General features: G+C 37.9%; 1 protein-coding gene across 4 annotated transcripts in view; it reads right to left on the bottom strand.

Moving 5' to 3' along the window:
- The window catches only part of PCGF5 (polycomb group ring finger 5), a 129,281-nt gene that overhangs the window by 37,922 nt on the left and 76,312 nt on the right, over nt 1–15,047 (bottom strand). For all 4 annotated transcript variants that reach the window (XM_047701439.1, XM_047701440.1, XM_047701441.1 and 1 more), the window contains exons 3-6: nt 11,508–11,604; nt 4,107–4,162; nt 3,933–3,992; nt 1,282–1,430 (exon numbers count right to left, since the gene is read on the bottom strand). In XM_047701439.1, coding sequence (XP_047557395.1) covers nt 1,282–1,430; nt 3,933–3,992; nt 4,107–4,162; nt 11,508–11,604 — 362 coding nt within the window. The remainder of the gene's footprint in view (nt 1–1,281; nt 1,431–3,932; nt 3,993–4,106; nt 4,163–11,507; nt 11,605–15,047) is intronic.

The raw sequence follows: 15,047 nt of genomic DNA, 5'->3' as shown, positions 1-15,047 counted from the left end.
CACCCAGGCGCCCCAGTAAGGTTTTTAAAAACCCTGAAAAAAGACACAAAAAGCAAAGGGTGCTGCACCACAGCATAAAATCCAAGAGAAGCCTGGAAGGATAAATAGGTCCCAAGGCTACTTCTCTAAAGATTGCTGCAGCTCATTCCATGCCTTGTCCAACCAACCCCTCTTAACTAAATTAATTATTTTACTATAACTGTTTGTTTGTATGTGAAAGTCCTAACTTAAGTTCCTTGAGTGCATTTTTTTTTTATTACTTGTTCCTTCACTGAATCACTATGCTCCTATATATTCTTTGTTTTAAGATGTTGGGAAAACTTAATCTGAGTTGAAAATTATTTGCTTTTAATTTTCTAATAGGAAAATATCATTTAATGTATTAGTGAAAAACCCATTCACAGATTTATACAGAGGAAGAAAATAAGAGACACTGAATATAGGTATTTGCAAAAACATGGAGTATAAAGAGAAAAACAATACTCTCAATCATTGACAAAAAACTAAGAGCTAAAGTAGTGAACATTTATAATTAAAAGGGAAGTTGCTTTCAATTAAAAAAAAAAAAAAACAGAAAACATTACTTAAATAACAGCATTTACAGGCCAAAGAAAATAAAAGTGAATAGGGTGTGTTAAACTCTCTCTCGTATATAAATCCTTCACAAAAAGGTCGAATTAGCAGGTAGATACAGGGGGAAACTGGATTAAAAATGGAGATCCTACAGGGAATATCTGGGAACCTTTAAGGACTTTCAAAGTTCACAGGCACTTTAGGACACCCAATTTTACTTCAAAACCAGTTATATTATTTATGAAATGTATTAGCCATGACATGGATGGCTTTTGAGTTGTAAATAAAAACATAGAAATAAAGGACAAAATGAGGAGAGGATGAATGAAAGAGTTGGAGGCCCTGCCCATCATATGATGTAATGATGTGAGTCTGAATTGCTTACCACACATAAAAAGGGAGAAACAATGTATATGAACTCCCAACAAAGGTATAAAAGGAGGTGACAGAGAACTGGAGGCGTGATTCTTGGACTTAGCCACTAGGTGGTGGCATTGGCCCAGGACTGTTCAGTTGTGGCCGCTGGAAAGCAGGTGCTGGGAACCATAAGCACTTGTTTGGTCATTTGTAGCTATGGGGCTGTCAGGGAATGGCATTCTATTTTGTTGATAAAAATTTTGAAAGCAAACACTAGTCAAATACTTCAACAAATTATCAAAGATTTACTCTAAAATGATTATAAAAATATAACTGTGCTTGTCCACTCACCTTTACTACATTGTCCCCTGACTGTCCATTATTTCGTAAACAATCTAGACATATAGCAATTTGTGGGTCACTTCTGTGATAGTCTTTATCATCTTGATTTTCATCACCTTCTTCATCTACTTTAGGTTTGTCAACTTTTGAAGTATCATCTGCATATTTTAAACAAAACTAAGTTAGATATAACTCAAAGTTGATTTTAAAGTTAAACAGTATATTAAGACAAAATCATCAAAGCAAAAAAGTTTTAAAAAACTAAGAAATGCTTTTTTAAACATTTTTGTTTTGATGAAGAATACTTGAAAATTTTAATATCTCTAAAATGTTCCAACCGACTCAATAATGGAAACATTTTTAAAAATCCATCACTGACTTATTAACATAACCTAACATTTCTAGGCTCACTGGGAAATCCAAATGAATAACAAAGCCTAACATTTCTAGGCTCACTGGGAAATCCAAATGAAAGATTCAGAGCTAGCTATATCTGGCCACAAAAATGATTGCAATTAATGATTAGACCACTTAGAAAACAGACAGGATATAAAAATATTCCAAATTTTATACATATATATTCAAATTTGAAACCACGTATTCTTTTAAAGTATAAAATACTTGAGTTCTCAAAAGTTCAAATTATTAGAGACTCATAAAATCAGCTAGTGAGATATCAGAATGAATTAGCTTTTTAAAACATTAAAAAAAATCCGTGAAAGAAATCTGAATTACATACTCTGTTATATAACAAATGTATTGAACCTATGAAATACCTGCAGCCTACATATAATACAACTCATGTGCCAGTTCATTTATTAAGAGAGTCCCTTTCACTCTGTATTTGATATGCATTGTGCTAGGCTTGGGGGACTATAGAAACTAGAGTGTTCTCATCTTTACCGTCATAGTGGTCAGGGTAGAGGCAAGTAAAGAAAACAGACAGATGGCGAAGTATGATAAGGACTCTGATGGAAGAGGTAAAAATAGACTATGTGGGCACCTATAAGAGAGGTATCCAAACTTGGGGTGAAGCAGAAATTCAGGGAAGACTTCCAGATAAAAAATATCCAAGCTGAAACTTAAAAGAACTAACCAGCTAAGCATTATGGTACAGAAAATCCCGGGAGACAGGTTAGCTCCTCTTCAACGCCTAATAAAAGCATTTACAGTTGTATCATAAATGGCAGATGGGTTCTCTTCTGCATTCTTTCTTCTATATAGTTATGTTGAACCCACACAAACAGGAGCTACCTTTTATGAACCAAACTCCCGGCACCAAGAAAAGATTGACATTCTCTACCCAAACTCAAGACAAAACATTAGAAAATATTTTAAAAAGGGAGAAATGTGGGTAAAGGGAGATACACACAAAGTAGGCTGTAGTCCTTCATGAGTCTATCCATATGATATGCTGAGTGGACTAAACCTGCTATATACCTTATGACAATCCCTTGGTTTCCTGTTCTCTTGAAAAGACAGTCAAAAATTGGAATATTTAGTCAACTTTATATTATACTTTCATTATAGCACTACTATCTAAACTGCAATTTACACTTGGGTAAAACAAGTCTTTAGTGAAGTCATGTTTTGTCATGGGCTTCTTTGCCCATTTTGTTGTTACAGATAAAAAATAATCCCTAACTACCTTATTCCAGTAATTGAAAACTATTCTCAAGCTCCCACTGGAAGCCAGCCTTGAACAGTTAAGTTGAACTAATAAAACTATGATCCTCAGTTTACACATAAAAAGAGAAAGACAGGATTTCCTCAACCTATCTTAATGATATATAACTGATAATCTTATGATCTTAAGGGAAAAAGAGAGGTGGAAGACTGAGCTCACAATGAGCCTATAAAAACACGACTACATCCTTAAAAGATTTCAATGGTATTTAGACTATCCTGAAATAAATCTCGTATTAAATAACAGTGGGAAAGCATACTATTTCTTTTCATTTCAGGTATGTTATGCTTTTTTCCCCCTTGTGTGAATTATACATACTAAAAGCCTTTTCTCTGCCCAGGAAGGTTTGCCACTTTGCCGAGATTATTATTAAAAACTACTGAAGGCAGAGTCTCCTGGGACCCAGAAGAGACACATGGACACTCAGTGTAAGTAGTGGAGAAAATTCCCATAAGCACGGAGAAGTATTTTTCATATCTCAGGATATATAAATTTGTATCATCTGAGTCCCACCTACTAACACATAATTCCAGATTATCAGAGCATGGACAGACCTGATTTGGCTCAGCCACATCTTGGTTCTTTCTCCAATAAAACAAACATACAGAATAAAATAAATAAAACAGAAAACTCCTCAGGGTTTAGTTGTAGACTATGGCTATTTCTTCAGTTTCCTTTAGCTCCCCAGCAAATACTACTATAAACAGTAGGGAGTTTTCAGTTTTATATTCCTTTTCTCTTCCCAAAGCCCAATTTTCTCTACTTCCAATTGCCTTCATTGGTGTGACTCCAGATTTACAGGCATGTATATAAAATCTCATGGTTTTATACAAAAGGATCATAATGTAAGTGAAGGGCTACATAAATTTTGTACAGGAGAAATGTGAGCTTGAAGAGATATTAGTTCACCAAAGCTACAAAAACCTAGCCACTTTGAGGGAGTATATCAGATACAGACAAAAGAAAAAGTCACCTTGTCCATTTTCTTGAGGCTTATTTTTCTTCCAGAATTCAGATTCACGCTCAAGTTCCTCTAATTTAAAAGAAAAAAGAAGTGTAAAAATAATGGAAACAATCATGAAATCTTTAATAGAAACAGTGACTTCACAGAACATAAAAATCTGCAAGAAGCCAAAAAGCAACTTACGTTCTCGTAGTCCAGGGACCAGCTTAAATATAATTTCCTCTAATGTATTATCCAACCTTCCAAGGGGAAAAAAGAGAATATACTAACAATGAAGATACCACAATCCACTATTTAAACAGTTAGAGACTGTATCTTACAGGTATTACAAAATACAAGACATAGACAATTTTAGCACATCCACTATCCCAAACTTTTCTGCGTGCAGAGCACACCCATTTCTAGCCTTCCTGCAGGGGCCGGTCGATTACAAAAATGGTCCCAGTCCCCAGCTCTCTCTATGACTCTACTCTCTGAACAGGGCTTTGAAATTCCTCCCTCTATTAAAGGATGGCATCTACTTCCTCACCTTGAGGATATACATGGGTTAGTTTTGAAATGTGGTTATTAGGCCAACAGAATGTGGCACAGGTGACACTGTGCTTACTCTAAGCCAAAGCTTTATGAGGCCTCCCATAATTCTGTGCACTCACTCTAGGAATCCCACCACTGCGAGAATGAGTCTGGAGGATGGGACAGCATGCATGCACCAGGCTGCCCTGCTGAGGCCATCTTAGACTCATTCATTCACTGCGGTCTCCTGAGTGAGGGCAGCCAACACGAGAAGAATCACCTACATCTGTGAACCACACAGAACTGTGAGGAATAATAAATGCTTTTATTACTGTCTTAAACATGAAATTTGGGCTGGTCTGTTATGCAACAACAGCTGATACAGCTGGTACACCTGGCTAGTTCCTGGAAAGGAAATAATGTCCATTCCTTTCTTTGAAGCAATCTAGACCTTTTAGTCATTCTATCTTCTAGATAAGAAATGTAGATATTTATCTTGGCCTTTTCCCCATTTCCTTTTCTTGCCATGGAGGAGTAAAATGCCTCCTTTTCATGGCTGGTCCTTCAGTCTCCTCCTGCTCCCACAGCCCTCTTCTCTCCCCATCCCCAACACAGAGCTCAGGAGCATTACTCCTCTAGAATACAAACACGGGCAACTTTCTCATATCTTAAAAAAAAACCAACCCTAAAACCTTTGCTGAACCTATTGTCTTTTCAAGCTGTTAGCAGTTTCTCAATTTTTTCTTCCAACTAGAAGAGTCTGAAAGCATGATCGACATTATTTCTGCCACACGACCTGGGCTTTGCTTCTTTTACCTACTGAAATCATAATTTCCACATTGAATAGTTTTAAATTCTTGTTTTAGAATTACAGTTTAAAAATTGTAGATGATTTTTAAAAGTCATTTTTCTCTATAGCAGTTTGATAGTGTTGCCTAACACTGCCTCTTAAAAATTCCCCTTCCTGGTTCTTTTTTCTACTTTTCTTCATCCCTAAGTATTTTTCTTCCTCCAACTACCTCAAAATTTGAGTGTTCCCCACTGCTGTGCACTCTGCACTCTTCGACCTCTTCTACAGACTGCCTGCCTTGATGATTGCATCCAAATTCATGGCGTGAAAACTAGCATACAGGCAGATTACATGTGTACACACACACATATACATTACATCTCTCTGCTGAGCTCAAGTTCTGTGTTTCTAACCAGTGCTGAAGATCTCAAGCACCTCCTTTTGCTCATCACTGTTCAAGACCATTTCATCTATCCTTCAACAAAATACTGAATACCTCTGTGTCTTTTTAAAAATTGAATTTAGAAATAACATCTCTCCTCCAAATAGACTCAAACTGTAAGAATTATCTAAGCCTTCTCTCAACCCCCTCTCAGTTCCCACATTTACTCACCCAGCCCCAATGACCATGCTTTCTCCATGTTTTTCCCACCTTATCTTCCCGTACCTTCCATGCTCCCACTCCGCTAACTGCTGCCATATTAATAGGACAGCACAGAGCTCCTTAACTTGACATGCTCATAGTGACTCTTCCTTAAGCACTAATTTGATCATTATCTGCCTGTTCAGGAACTAATTTCTTCCCACCACCTGGCTTTGAGTGTTTATAGAACTTGAGTCCAACCTAAAACTTGTACTAGGTCTCTCTTCTCTAGCCACCTGCCTTATTCAATTATCCTTAAGAATGCCTTGTCACTTCTAATCTGTTTTTCTCTCTCATGCTCTTCATTCTGGCTTCTCCACTCTTCTTGCTCTCCAATGCAACCAATATTACCTTATTCTTCAAGACTTAATTCAAATACTCGTTCACAAAGTTTTCCCCCAGACTATTTAATAGTGGTAAACATAAGAGAAATATTTTTCTTACTGTTTTTTATCAGAGTAATACACACACACACACACACACAATTTACAGATCAAACTTCCCCACAAAACTTATATTAAAATACAACATTTTCATGACCCACCCTCCCCATTCCTTACAACCCCAGAAACAGCCCCTTTCAAATCCAACTTGTTTCTTCTGGTAGCCATGCCTTTTCTGCTGTCTAGATTTTTTTTACTTCCTTTTATAGAAAGTAAGGATTTGGTTCTTGGATATCATCTTGCCAGCCCTCTTTCTTCCCAACATATACTACTCTCATCTTTCTGCTATACTTTTATTACCATTTTTTGGTTTAATAACCAGTGTTTACGTAGTTATAATTATATATTTACAGTGTACTCTGATTATAGACATCCCCTCATTCAACTTTTTTCTTTCTCTAGTGTTAGTAATTGCTTTCTTTTTCTATGTACCTATTTCCAAATTCTTTAAAAGAATTTGGTTTCACTGTTCTCCAACAGATCAGGAATTGACGAGTTTCATTTCTGTTCCTCTGAGCCATCCCTCACACCAAACTGATGCCCTCTATCACAGTTTAGGACTGATTTACTCCAAGGTCAGTCATTAAAAACATACCCTTGCATGTACCTTCAATTCCCTTGTTTGTCCCTCTCACACTTGCTTGAAATTATTTGGTACAACTACAACACTGGCTAAATCCAATTCTCCATTAACCTCTATACATGGCTAGAAAAAACACCACCACACCTCTACAAATTCGTAACTACAACTCCAATGTGCCTCTAAGTTGCTAGGAATTCTTTCCCAGTCAATTTATTCTCTCACATTCCTGGATAACACTATTTTTTCTCTCCATCAGCCACCTGATCTTCCACCCTCAGTTTTTCCTGTATGATTTGATGATATCTTTATCCTTCAAATTCCTTTAAACCACTACATCCCATCTTTCAATCCTATCTCTTGGTAGATAAACACTTTCTCCTCATTGAAAAACTTTGACAGACTCTGACCACCGTACATGCCTATAGCGCATGCACCCCATGTACTCTGCCCTCCAGCCTGCCGCTACACAGAGGATCGGTCAGTGCTCCTATAGAAAGCCACTCTTCTCTCTTATTCTGGGAGATTCCATTCCCTCTTATCTACCCAAGAACATTGTTTCACCAAACCCCCCTCCACTCCACTCTACCATTAACTTTCTGTTCTCCGCTGGACTATTCCCTTCAAACATACCTGGTTTTTTTTTTTTTGTTTTGTTTTTGGCCTGTATTAAATTCAACAGAAACCTTCTTGACTGTATTCTCCTAACAGCTACTATCCAATTTCTTTGCTTCCATTTGTGGCAAAACTTTGTAAGATTTGCCTATAGTCACTGTTTCTAATGATTCTTGTCCCTTTCCTTCTTGAAACCTATTAAGTTTTTGCTTCACAACTCTACTGGAAGTGCTCTTGTCCAGGCTGATGAACTTCCTGTTGTTAAATCCAACCACCAGTTCTGTCTTCACCTTACCTGACTCCAGGAACATCTGACACAGCTGATCACTCTCTTTTCTTGATACACATTCTTCACTTGGCTTTTAAACCTCACTCCTGATTTTCCTTCTACTTCACTGGCTGGACCTTTTCAGCTTCCTTTGCTTGTTCCCTCTCCTCACTCTGATATCTAAATGAGGGAATGCTCCAAGACTCGACCCTTGGTCCTCTCCTCTTTCTCTGTACTCCCTCAAGTGAACTCATCCCGTGTCTCACAGTCTAAATACCTTCTACATGCTGAATACCATCAAGTATTTCTCTCCAGCCAGACCTCTCCCTGAACCACAGACTTGGATATCTACCTGCCACCTTGCTCTCTTCTCTGAAATGTTTAACAGACTCATTTTGTCCAGAGCCAAACTCCCAATTTACCCCTCCCCCAAAGCTGCTGATCCTTAGTCTTCCCTGTTTCAGTTAATGACAACTCCATTATTCCAGATGCCCAGTCAGGCATCTCAGGTCAGGGTCTGCTCTTTCTCTCATACTCTACTATATCCAACCCACCAGCAAATCCTGCTGGATCCTCCTCCAAACTCTATCTAAGATATAACCATCTCTAGTGCCCTCTGCGGCTACCATCTCTTACCTAGATCACCACCATTAGCTTCTAACTGCTCTCCCTGCTTCTGCCTCTGCCTTGCGAGGTACAGTGTATTCTCAACAGGGTCATCAGGATGATCCTCTTACACCAGGTCATGTCCATCCTCTAACCAAAACCTGGCAGTGGTTCTCCATTTCACTCAGAGTAAAAGATGACATTCTTACAGTGGCATACACGACTCCCATTCTCTCTCTGCCCTCCTCTCCCACTATTCCCTCCCTCCCTCACTGGTCTCCATGCTGTTCTTCAGACAAGTTTCACATGCACTCCCGACTTAGTTCCTTTGCACTGGCTGCTCCCTTTATGTGGAACAGGCATGCTTCATAGATTTATATATGGCTAATTCCTTCATGGCCATTAATTCTTTGCTCAAAGCTTACTTCCCAATGAGGCCTATCCTCACCATTTCATTTAAAATTGCATTCAGCCTCTCCCTTCGCACTCCTGATTGCCTTCACCAGCACCTTCTCCTTTTTTCCCCTTTTGTACTTTCTAATGTGCCATATACGTCATTCATTATACACTCTGTTGTCTATCTCTCCTCACAAAAATATTAATCCTACAAGCACAAAAATCTTTATTTTGCCCATTACAGCACCTAGTATGATGCCTGAACATAGCGGGCATTTAGTAAATACGTGAATGAATGATTCCTCAGAGCATTTTCCATCTTCCTTTTACCATCTGTATCAGCGATGTCCAGTAGAAACAGAAGTCAAATACATAATTTTAAATTTTCTAGTGGGCACATTAACAAAAGTATTTTACAGGTTCTGTGTAAAATTCTAATGTTTTGTTTATGCATTAAAATATTTAACAATGCATTTATTTAGTAATTTTAATTTGAAATTACATAACAGTAAGGTTCTATTTAATGTAAACAATAGTGTTTCAGGGTTTCATTTAAATTAAATAAAAAGGTTTCATTTAAATTAAATAAAATTTAAGATTCCATTCCTCAGGTATACTAGCAACATCGTAAGTGCTCACGAGCCGCACATGGCTAATGGCTAGGAGGCTGAACAGCACTGACACAGACTGTTTTCCCGCACTCCCGCACAACTGCCGTCCTCTGGTATCTCGCTCCCATGTTAGACTCCCTTCGTCCTCTGGCATCTCGCTCCCATGTTAGACTCCCTTCCTCCTCAGTTTAGGTTCCAGCACACCCTCTAATGGCTCCTGAGAAAGTATGTAGGAGGAAAATCTGTTGATAGCTGTGTAGCAGACACAATGTTACCTACTGAAGAACCTGCAGGTCCCCGTTATGTTTTGCTAAAAAAATCTGTTTATGTGCTAGCAGCAGTATGTCCAGCCCTAGGCATAAATCAGAAGCCAAGGCCCCTCTAGACCCCCACAGCACCCCTTTACCTAAGTTTGCATGTGAGAGAAAGCCTGCTAGGGGACCTGTTGGTGAAGCTCTTCCACCTACCACCTCCCAGCAGACTTGCTCTCCTGGGTCTGCTCAACCATCACTACCATCAGTCTGCTTTCCAATTCCCATTCTTGCTCCTATCCCTTCTCATCTTTACCCCAAGGCTTCAATGGTTCCCATTGTATTGCAGGAGTTATCCCCATGCCAATACTGAGTTCTTGTTCTTATCATCTCTGTGAGTTTGTCTTTTAAAGTTCATCCTTTGTAGAATAATTTTAGTGGCATAGGAGGAAAAAACTATAAAGGATATCATTAGATAAACTGATGAAACTGGAATATGGAGGATAGATTAAAATATTATACCAATGTAATCACACTGTAGTTATGTAAGATAGTATCTCTAGTTGTAGGAAATACACACTAAAGTCATCAGGGGTAAGGAGCCAGGAGGCATGTAACTTACTCTCAAATGGTTCAGAAAAAACAGAGCAGGCAGGCATGTGCATGATAAAGCAAATGGGATAAAATATTATCAGTAAACTAATCTGGGTAAAGAGAATATAAGCATTTCTCCTGAAATGGAGCCCCAGGTGAGGCTCCCTGCTCAGCGGGGAGGCTACTTCTCCCTCTCCACTCCCCTTGCTGTGTTCCCTCTTTCACTGTCTCTCTCTCAAATAAATAAATAAAATCTTTAAAAAAGGACTTGCAGGGACGCCTGGGTGGCTCAGTTGGTTAAGCAGCTGCCTTCGGCTCAGGTCATGATCCCAGCGTCCTGGGATCGAGTCCCACATCGGGCTCCTTGCTTGGCGGGGAGCCTGCTTCTCCCTCTGCCTCTGCCTGCCATTCTGTCTGCCTGTGCTCGCTCGCTCTCCTCTCTCTCTGACAAATAAATAAAATCTTAAAAAAAAAAAAAAAGGACTTGCAAATCCAGATTTATAGAATGAAGGCAACATCACACAGATTATGAGGGTTGCAGAAGGGCTAAATAGAGAATGTCTAGCTGTTTTTAGATGTGTACTTCCCTAAAATCACACAGTTAATCTGTGGTGGAGCTATGGTAGGAAAAGTAGGAAGAAAGTAAATGGGTTTAGTGGTAAGAATATCTGGCATGTAGCTGTGAAATGACATGTGTGCTTGTTGAAGCCCTAGGAAACGCTGTGTCACTTCTCTAAGTTTCAGTTTCCTAATCTGGAAAAAAAAAGGTTTAGATTAGGATCTTATAGACTACTTTCAGCTTTAAAACTACATAATTATACTTCTTAAGTGAATGGTAGTCATTTAAAAAAATTCTTTAAGTTTTACACTAATGTTTGTATACTTTTTTGATATAACTGAAAAATTAATAGTATTAAGGTCAGCCTCTCTCACTGTTATGTCTGCCAGCACTACCATGTTGCCCAACAAAAGCAGAGTTATGTGCGGAATATTAAAATCCTGAAAATAACTATAACTAAAGTAGCTCTGAGATAAAGTTATAATTTTAAATTTGGAAATATATTTCTTAAATATTTAATGTCTAATATGTACAGACTTATTTTTAAATTCCTCTTAATAAAATTCTTTAAAATGAACCAAAATGCTTTAAGATGAAAATTAAAAAATTTGTAAAACCTGTATTAACTGAGTCAAGGTGCTAACAAATATGATGCATAATACAATATAGTAAGAGTTCATATAACTTTGATGAACTATAGAGTACATTTACTTACCTCAACATTTCTAATGGATTTGTCTCATGCACTTGGTTGCCACACCTTGGACAGTCATTGCTATCTTCAAAGTGTTGGACAATACAAGTCTTGCAGACTAAGAAGAAAGAAGACATTAGATTAAAATGCATTATTTGAACTTAATGTAATTAGAAACAGTCTGTAAGAATTGCATATTACAGGCAGAATGCTATTCTTTAACCAAACTTTATGAGACTTAAAATTCTGACATTGTAAAAAACAAACAAAACCACTGAAACAAAGCTTACAGTTAACTATATAAAAAGTATATACTACTCTGCTGCTTGCTTTCTTAAATATATTCACAAACCAAATAATTTATTCATATAATCATGGAAAAGCTGGTATATTTACATAAAACAACAGTTCTCATTTAAAGAAGGACAAAGAGAGGTATAACCTATAAGTCTGCAAGGACTTCTTTTGAATGGAACATAAACAGTTCTTAATAAAATTTAGAGTTTTCAACATGTTTGGATTACTTTCTTTTGGCAGGGTGCTCCCAGGACAAGTGGGGAGTTACCATGGAACTTCTAGCCTTTGCAGAGCATGCTGAGTCTGTGCTCGCAAGCACTGTAATTCCACGGAGCATGAAGTATGGGTAGTGGCATCAACTTGGTACAAAGGCACGAGAGGAAAAGTAGAACAACTAAGAAACTGACAGGGATAAGTAAGATTTTAAATAAAGATTCTAAACAAAGACAATAGAAATATGATTTGTGGATTTTTGGCTACTAGCCCATATAGTCTATGCTTCCTCTAATGGTACATATCTTTCTGGCTATCTCTCTCACCTTTTCCTTACACTTTTATTACCTACTATGTCAACTGTCTTGCCCAAAACCCTTAAACATATTTACAGCACCTGAACTATAAAATTTTTTTTATCTAATTCCCTATCCCAATACCCCTCTCCTCTATTTTACTCTGTATAATCTGAAATTTTTACCCACTGGATCAGCTACCCCAACTCTTTTTTTTTTTTTTTTAACTTATTTATTTGATAGGGTGTGCATGAGCAGGAGGAGCAGCAGAGGCAGAGGAAGAAGCAGGCCTCCTGCTGAGCAAGGAGCCTGATGCAGGACTTGGTCCCAGGACCCTGGGATCATGACCTGAGCTGAAGACTGACGCTTAACCAATTGAGCCACCCAGGTGCCCCCCAACACCCTTTTCAACTCCACTACAAACTACTTCTTTTCCCTCTCCTCATGCCCGTAAAAGAGGTAATTACCTCCTCATTACCTAAAAGAAGTAAAAGTTTATCTAAACAATTGATCAAAAGTAAACACTAGGATTCTTCTGAGATTAGGTCTGAAAATTTGAGCATCTCACATACACTAGTCAGAGCAACCAACGGTCAAGGAAGAATTCTATTAGCTACCTAATTTTAAAGTCATTAGTATATACACAGAAGGTATCTTCGTATTTCCTTTCACTTGCTCATCCATTCACTGAAGGCCATATACTGTACCCGGAGTTGGGGATGTAGAGGCAAACAAAACAAAGCCCATACCTTTATGGAGCTTATATTCTATTTGGAAAGGCAAACAAAGAATTTTAGTTAGTAACACATGATATTTAAAAAAAAAAAAAAAAAAGTAGAGTGTGGAGCCCTGGCGGCTATTTTAGGCTGGCCAGGGGAAGACTTTCTAAGATGACATAAGAGACTTTTTTTTTTTTTTAATATTTTATTTATTTATTTGACAGACAGAGATCACAAGTAGGCAGAGAAGCAGGCAGAGAGAGAGGAGGAAGCAGGCTCCCCACTGAGTAGAAAGCCTAATGCGGGGCTTGATCCCAGGACCCTGGGATCATGACCTGAGCCAAAAGTAGAGGCTTTAACCCACTGAGCCACCCAGGCACCCCAACATACGAGACTTTTTTTTTGTTGGGTAAGTACACCTGAATCCCATTTTCTCCACCTCTTTTTACCAATACATACAGCTTTAAGGATAATACCCCTTCATTAAAATTCTTCTCAAATTTGGATTTAAGACAATATCAGAAAACCTTAAAAATTAAAGGGCTTAGATAAAAGTACTTCCTCTGTCTTCCACAATTCTTGGCCACAAAAACGTTCTAAATGTCTTTTAAAAAAGGTCAGTGTTCGGGAAGGGAGAACTTTCTTGGTAAGCTATACTAAAGTGGAGAACAGAGAAGCTGAATTCTTTTAAAAGATTGCTGGTATTTGCTCTTTTCCCAGGACGCTAGATAAGTCTCTGAAATTTGGGAAAGAAGGCAAAAAAGGACAGATAAGAAGCAAGAATGAAGAGTATTACAAAGCCTGATCCCATCCTGAATCTCTGATCTGACCCTGGAACTCTGATCCTTGTGGTTCAAAATGTTTATCACACTCAAAGGGTTTAGGAATTCTTGGCTGTCTACCAGCCTTGGCCCAAATAGAGGCACGTGACATGCCCAGAGCAAGTCCTCATCCAGGTCAGCCAAAAGATTAAGGGTAGGAGCCTGTCTTCCCAGGGCCTAACATACTAATCTAGGTTGCTGCAGGAAGAAATGAAAGGCTCATCCATCCAGACATGCATCAGTTTCAAGAACAAGGCTGTGTTCACTGCTTAAGGCAAAGGCAGCACCAGTGCCCAAGGATGCTGATGGGGAATTTTCATTGGGATCTAGATGTGGACTGTCCAATATGGCAGCCACTAGCCACATGTGGCTGAGCACTTAAAATATTGCTAGTTCAAGTTGAGATGTGCTTTCAGTATAAAATGTGCATCAGCTTTCAAAGACTCAGCATGAAAATCTCATCAATGTTATATTAATGTTAAAATGTTACTTAACATGTAACATGTTAAGATATTTCAGATATACTGAATTAAATAAAATATGTTAAAATTAATTTCATTTGCTTCTTGCTTTTACAATGTGGCTACCAGAAAGTTTAAAACTACATTAGTGGCTCACATTTTATTTCTACTGAATGACTGCTATTTTAGAGGGATGCAGAAAGCCCCGTCAGAAGGTGAATTTATTTTTCACAGCAACACCTGAGATACAGTACTTTTTTCTACTTTTGAATATGAAGAAGAGGTTTCAACAGGCTAGGTTACCTGCCTACTCTGATGAATGGCAGCACAGAGACTTGAATCTAGGTTTTCTGATATGAAATCACAAATTTTATGTCAAAATTTAAAGATTTTTTTAACTTCACAAAGGAAAAGAATGTTATATAAAAATACCAGCTGTATCAGACAGCATTCTAAATGCTTCATTTATTTAATTCAACACTATTTAATAATTTAATCCTCATTACAGCCCTATTAGGTAATATTAGGCCTCTTACAGCTGAAGAAACTGAGCAGAACTTTAGAAATTTGCCAAAAATCACTGAGTAAGTGAGAAAAGCCAGGGTTTGAATCAAGAGCCCATTTTCTTAACTAACACAGCCTGTGTGACACATTTTTTTCTAATTTTATTTCTATAGGCCTATATATACATAGAAAAAGAATGCCTTACCCCTTAATTTGGGAACCTTAAAAATGTCTGTCTGTAGAATAAGAT

The sequence above is a fragment of the Lutra lutra genome, chromosome 14, assembly GCF_902655055.1.
Source record: "Lutra lutra chromosome 14, mLutLut1.2, whole genome shotgun sequence".
In the NCBI taxonomy this organism is placed as follows: Eukaryota; Metazoa; Chordata; class Mammalia; order Carnivora; family Mustelidae; genus Lutra; species Lutra lutra.
This window is presented reverse-complemented; position numbering and strand designations above follow the sequence as displayed.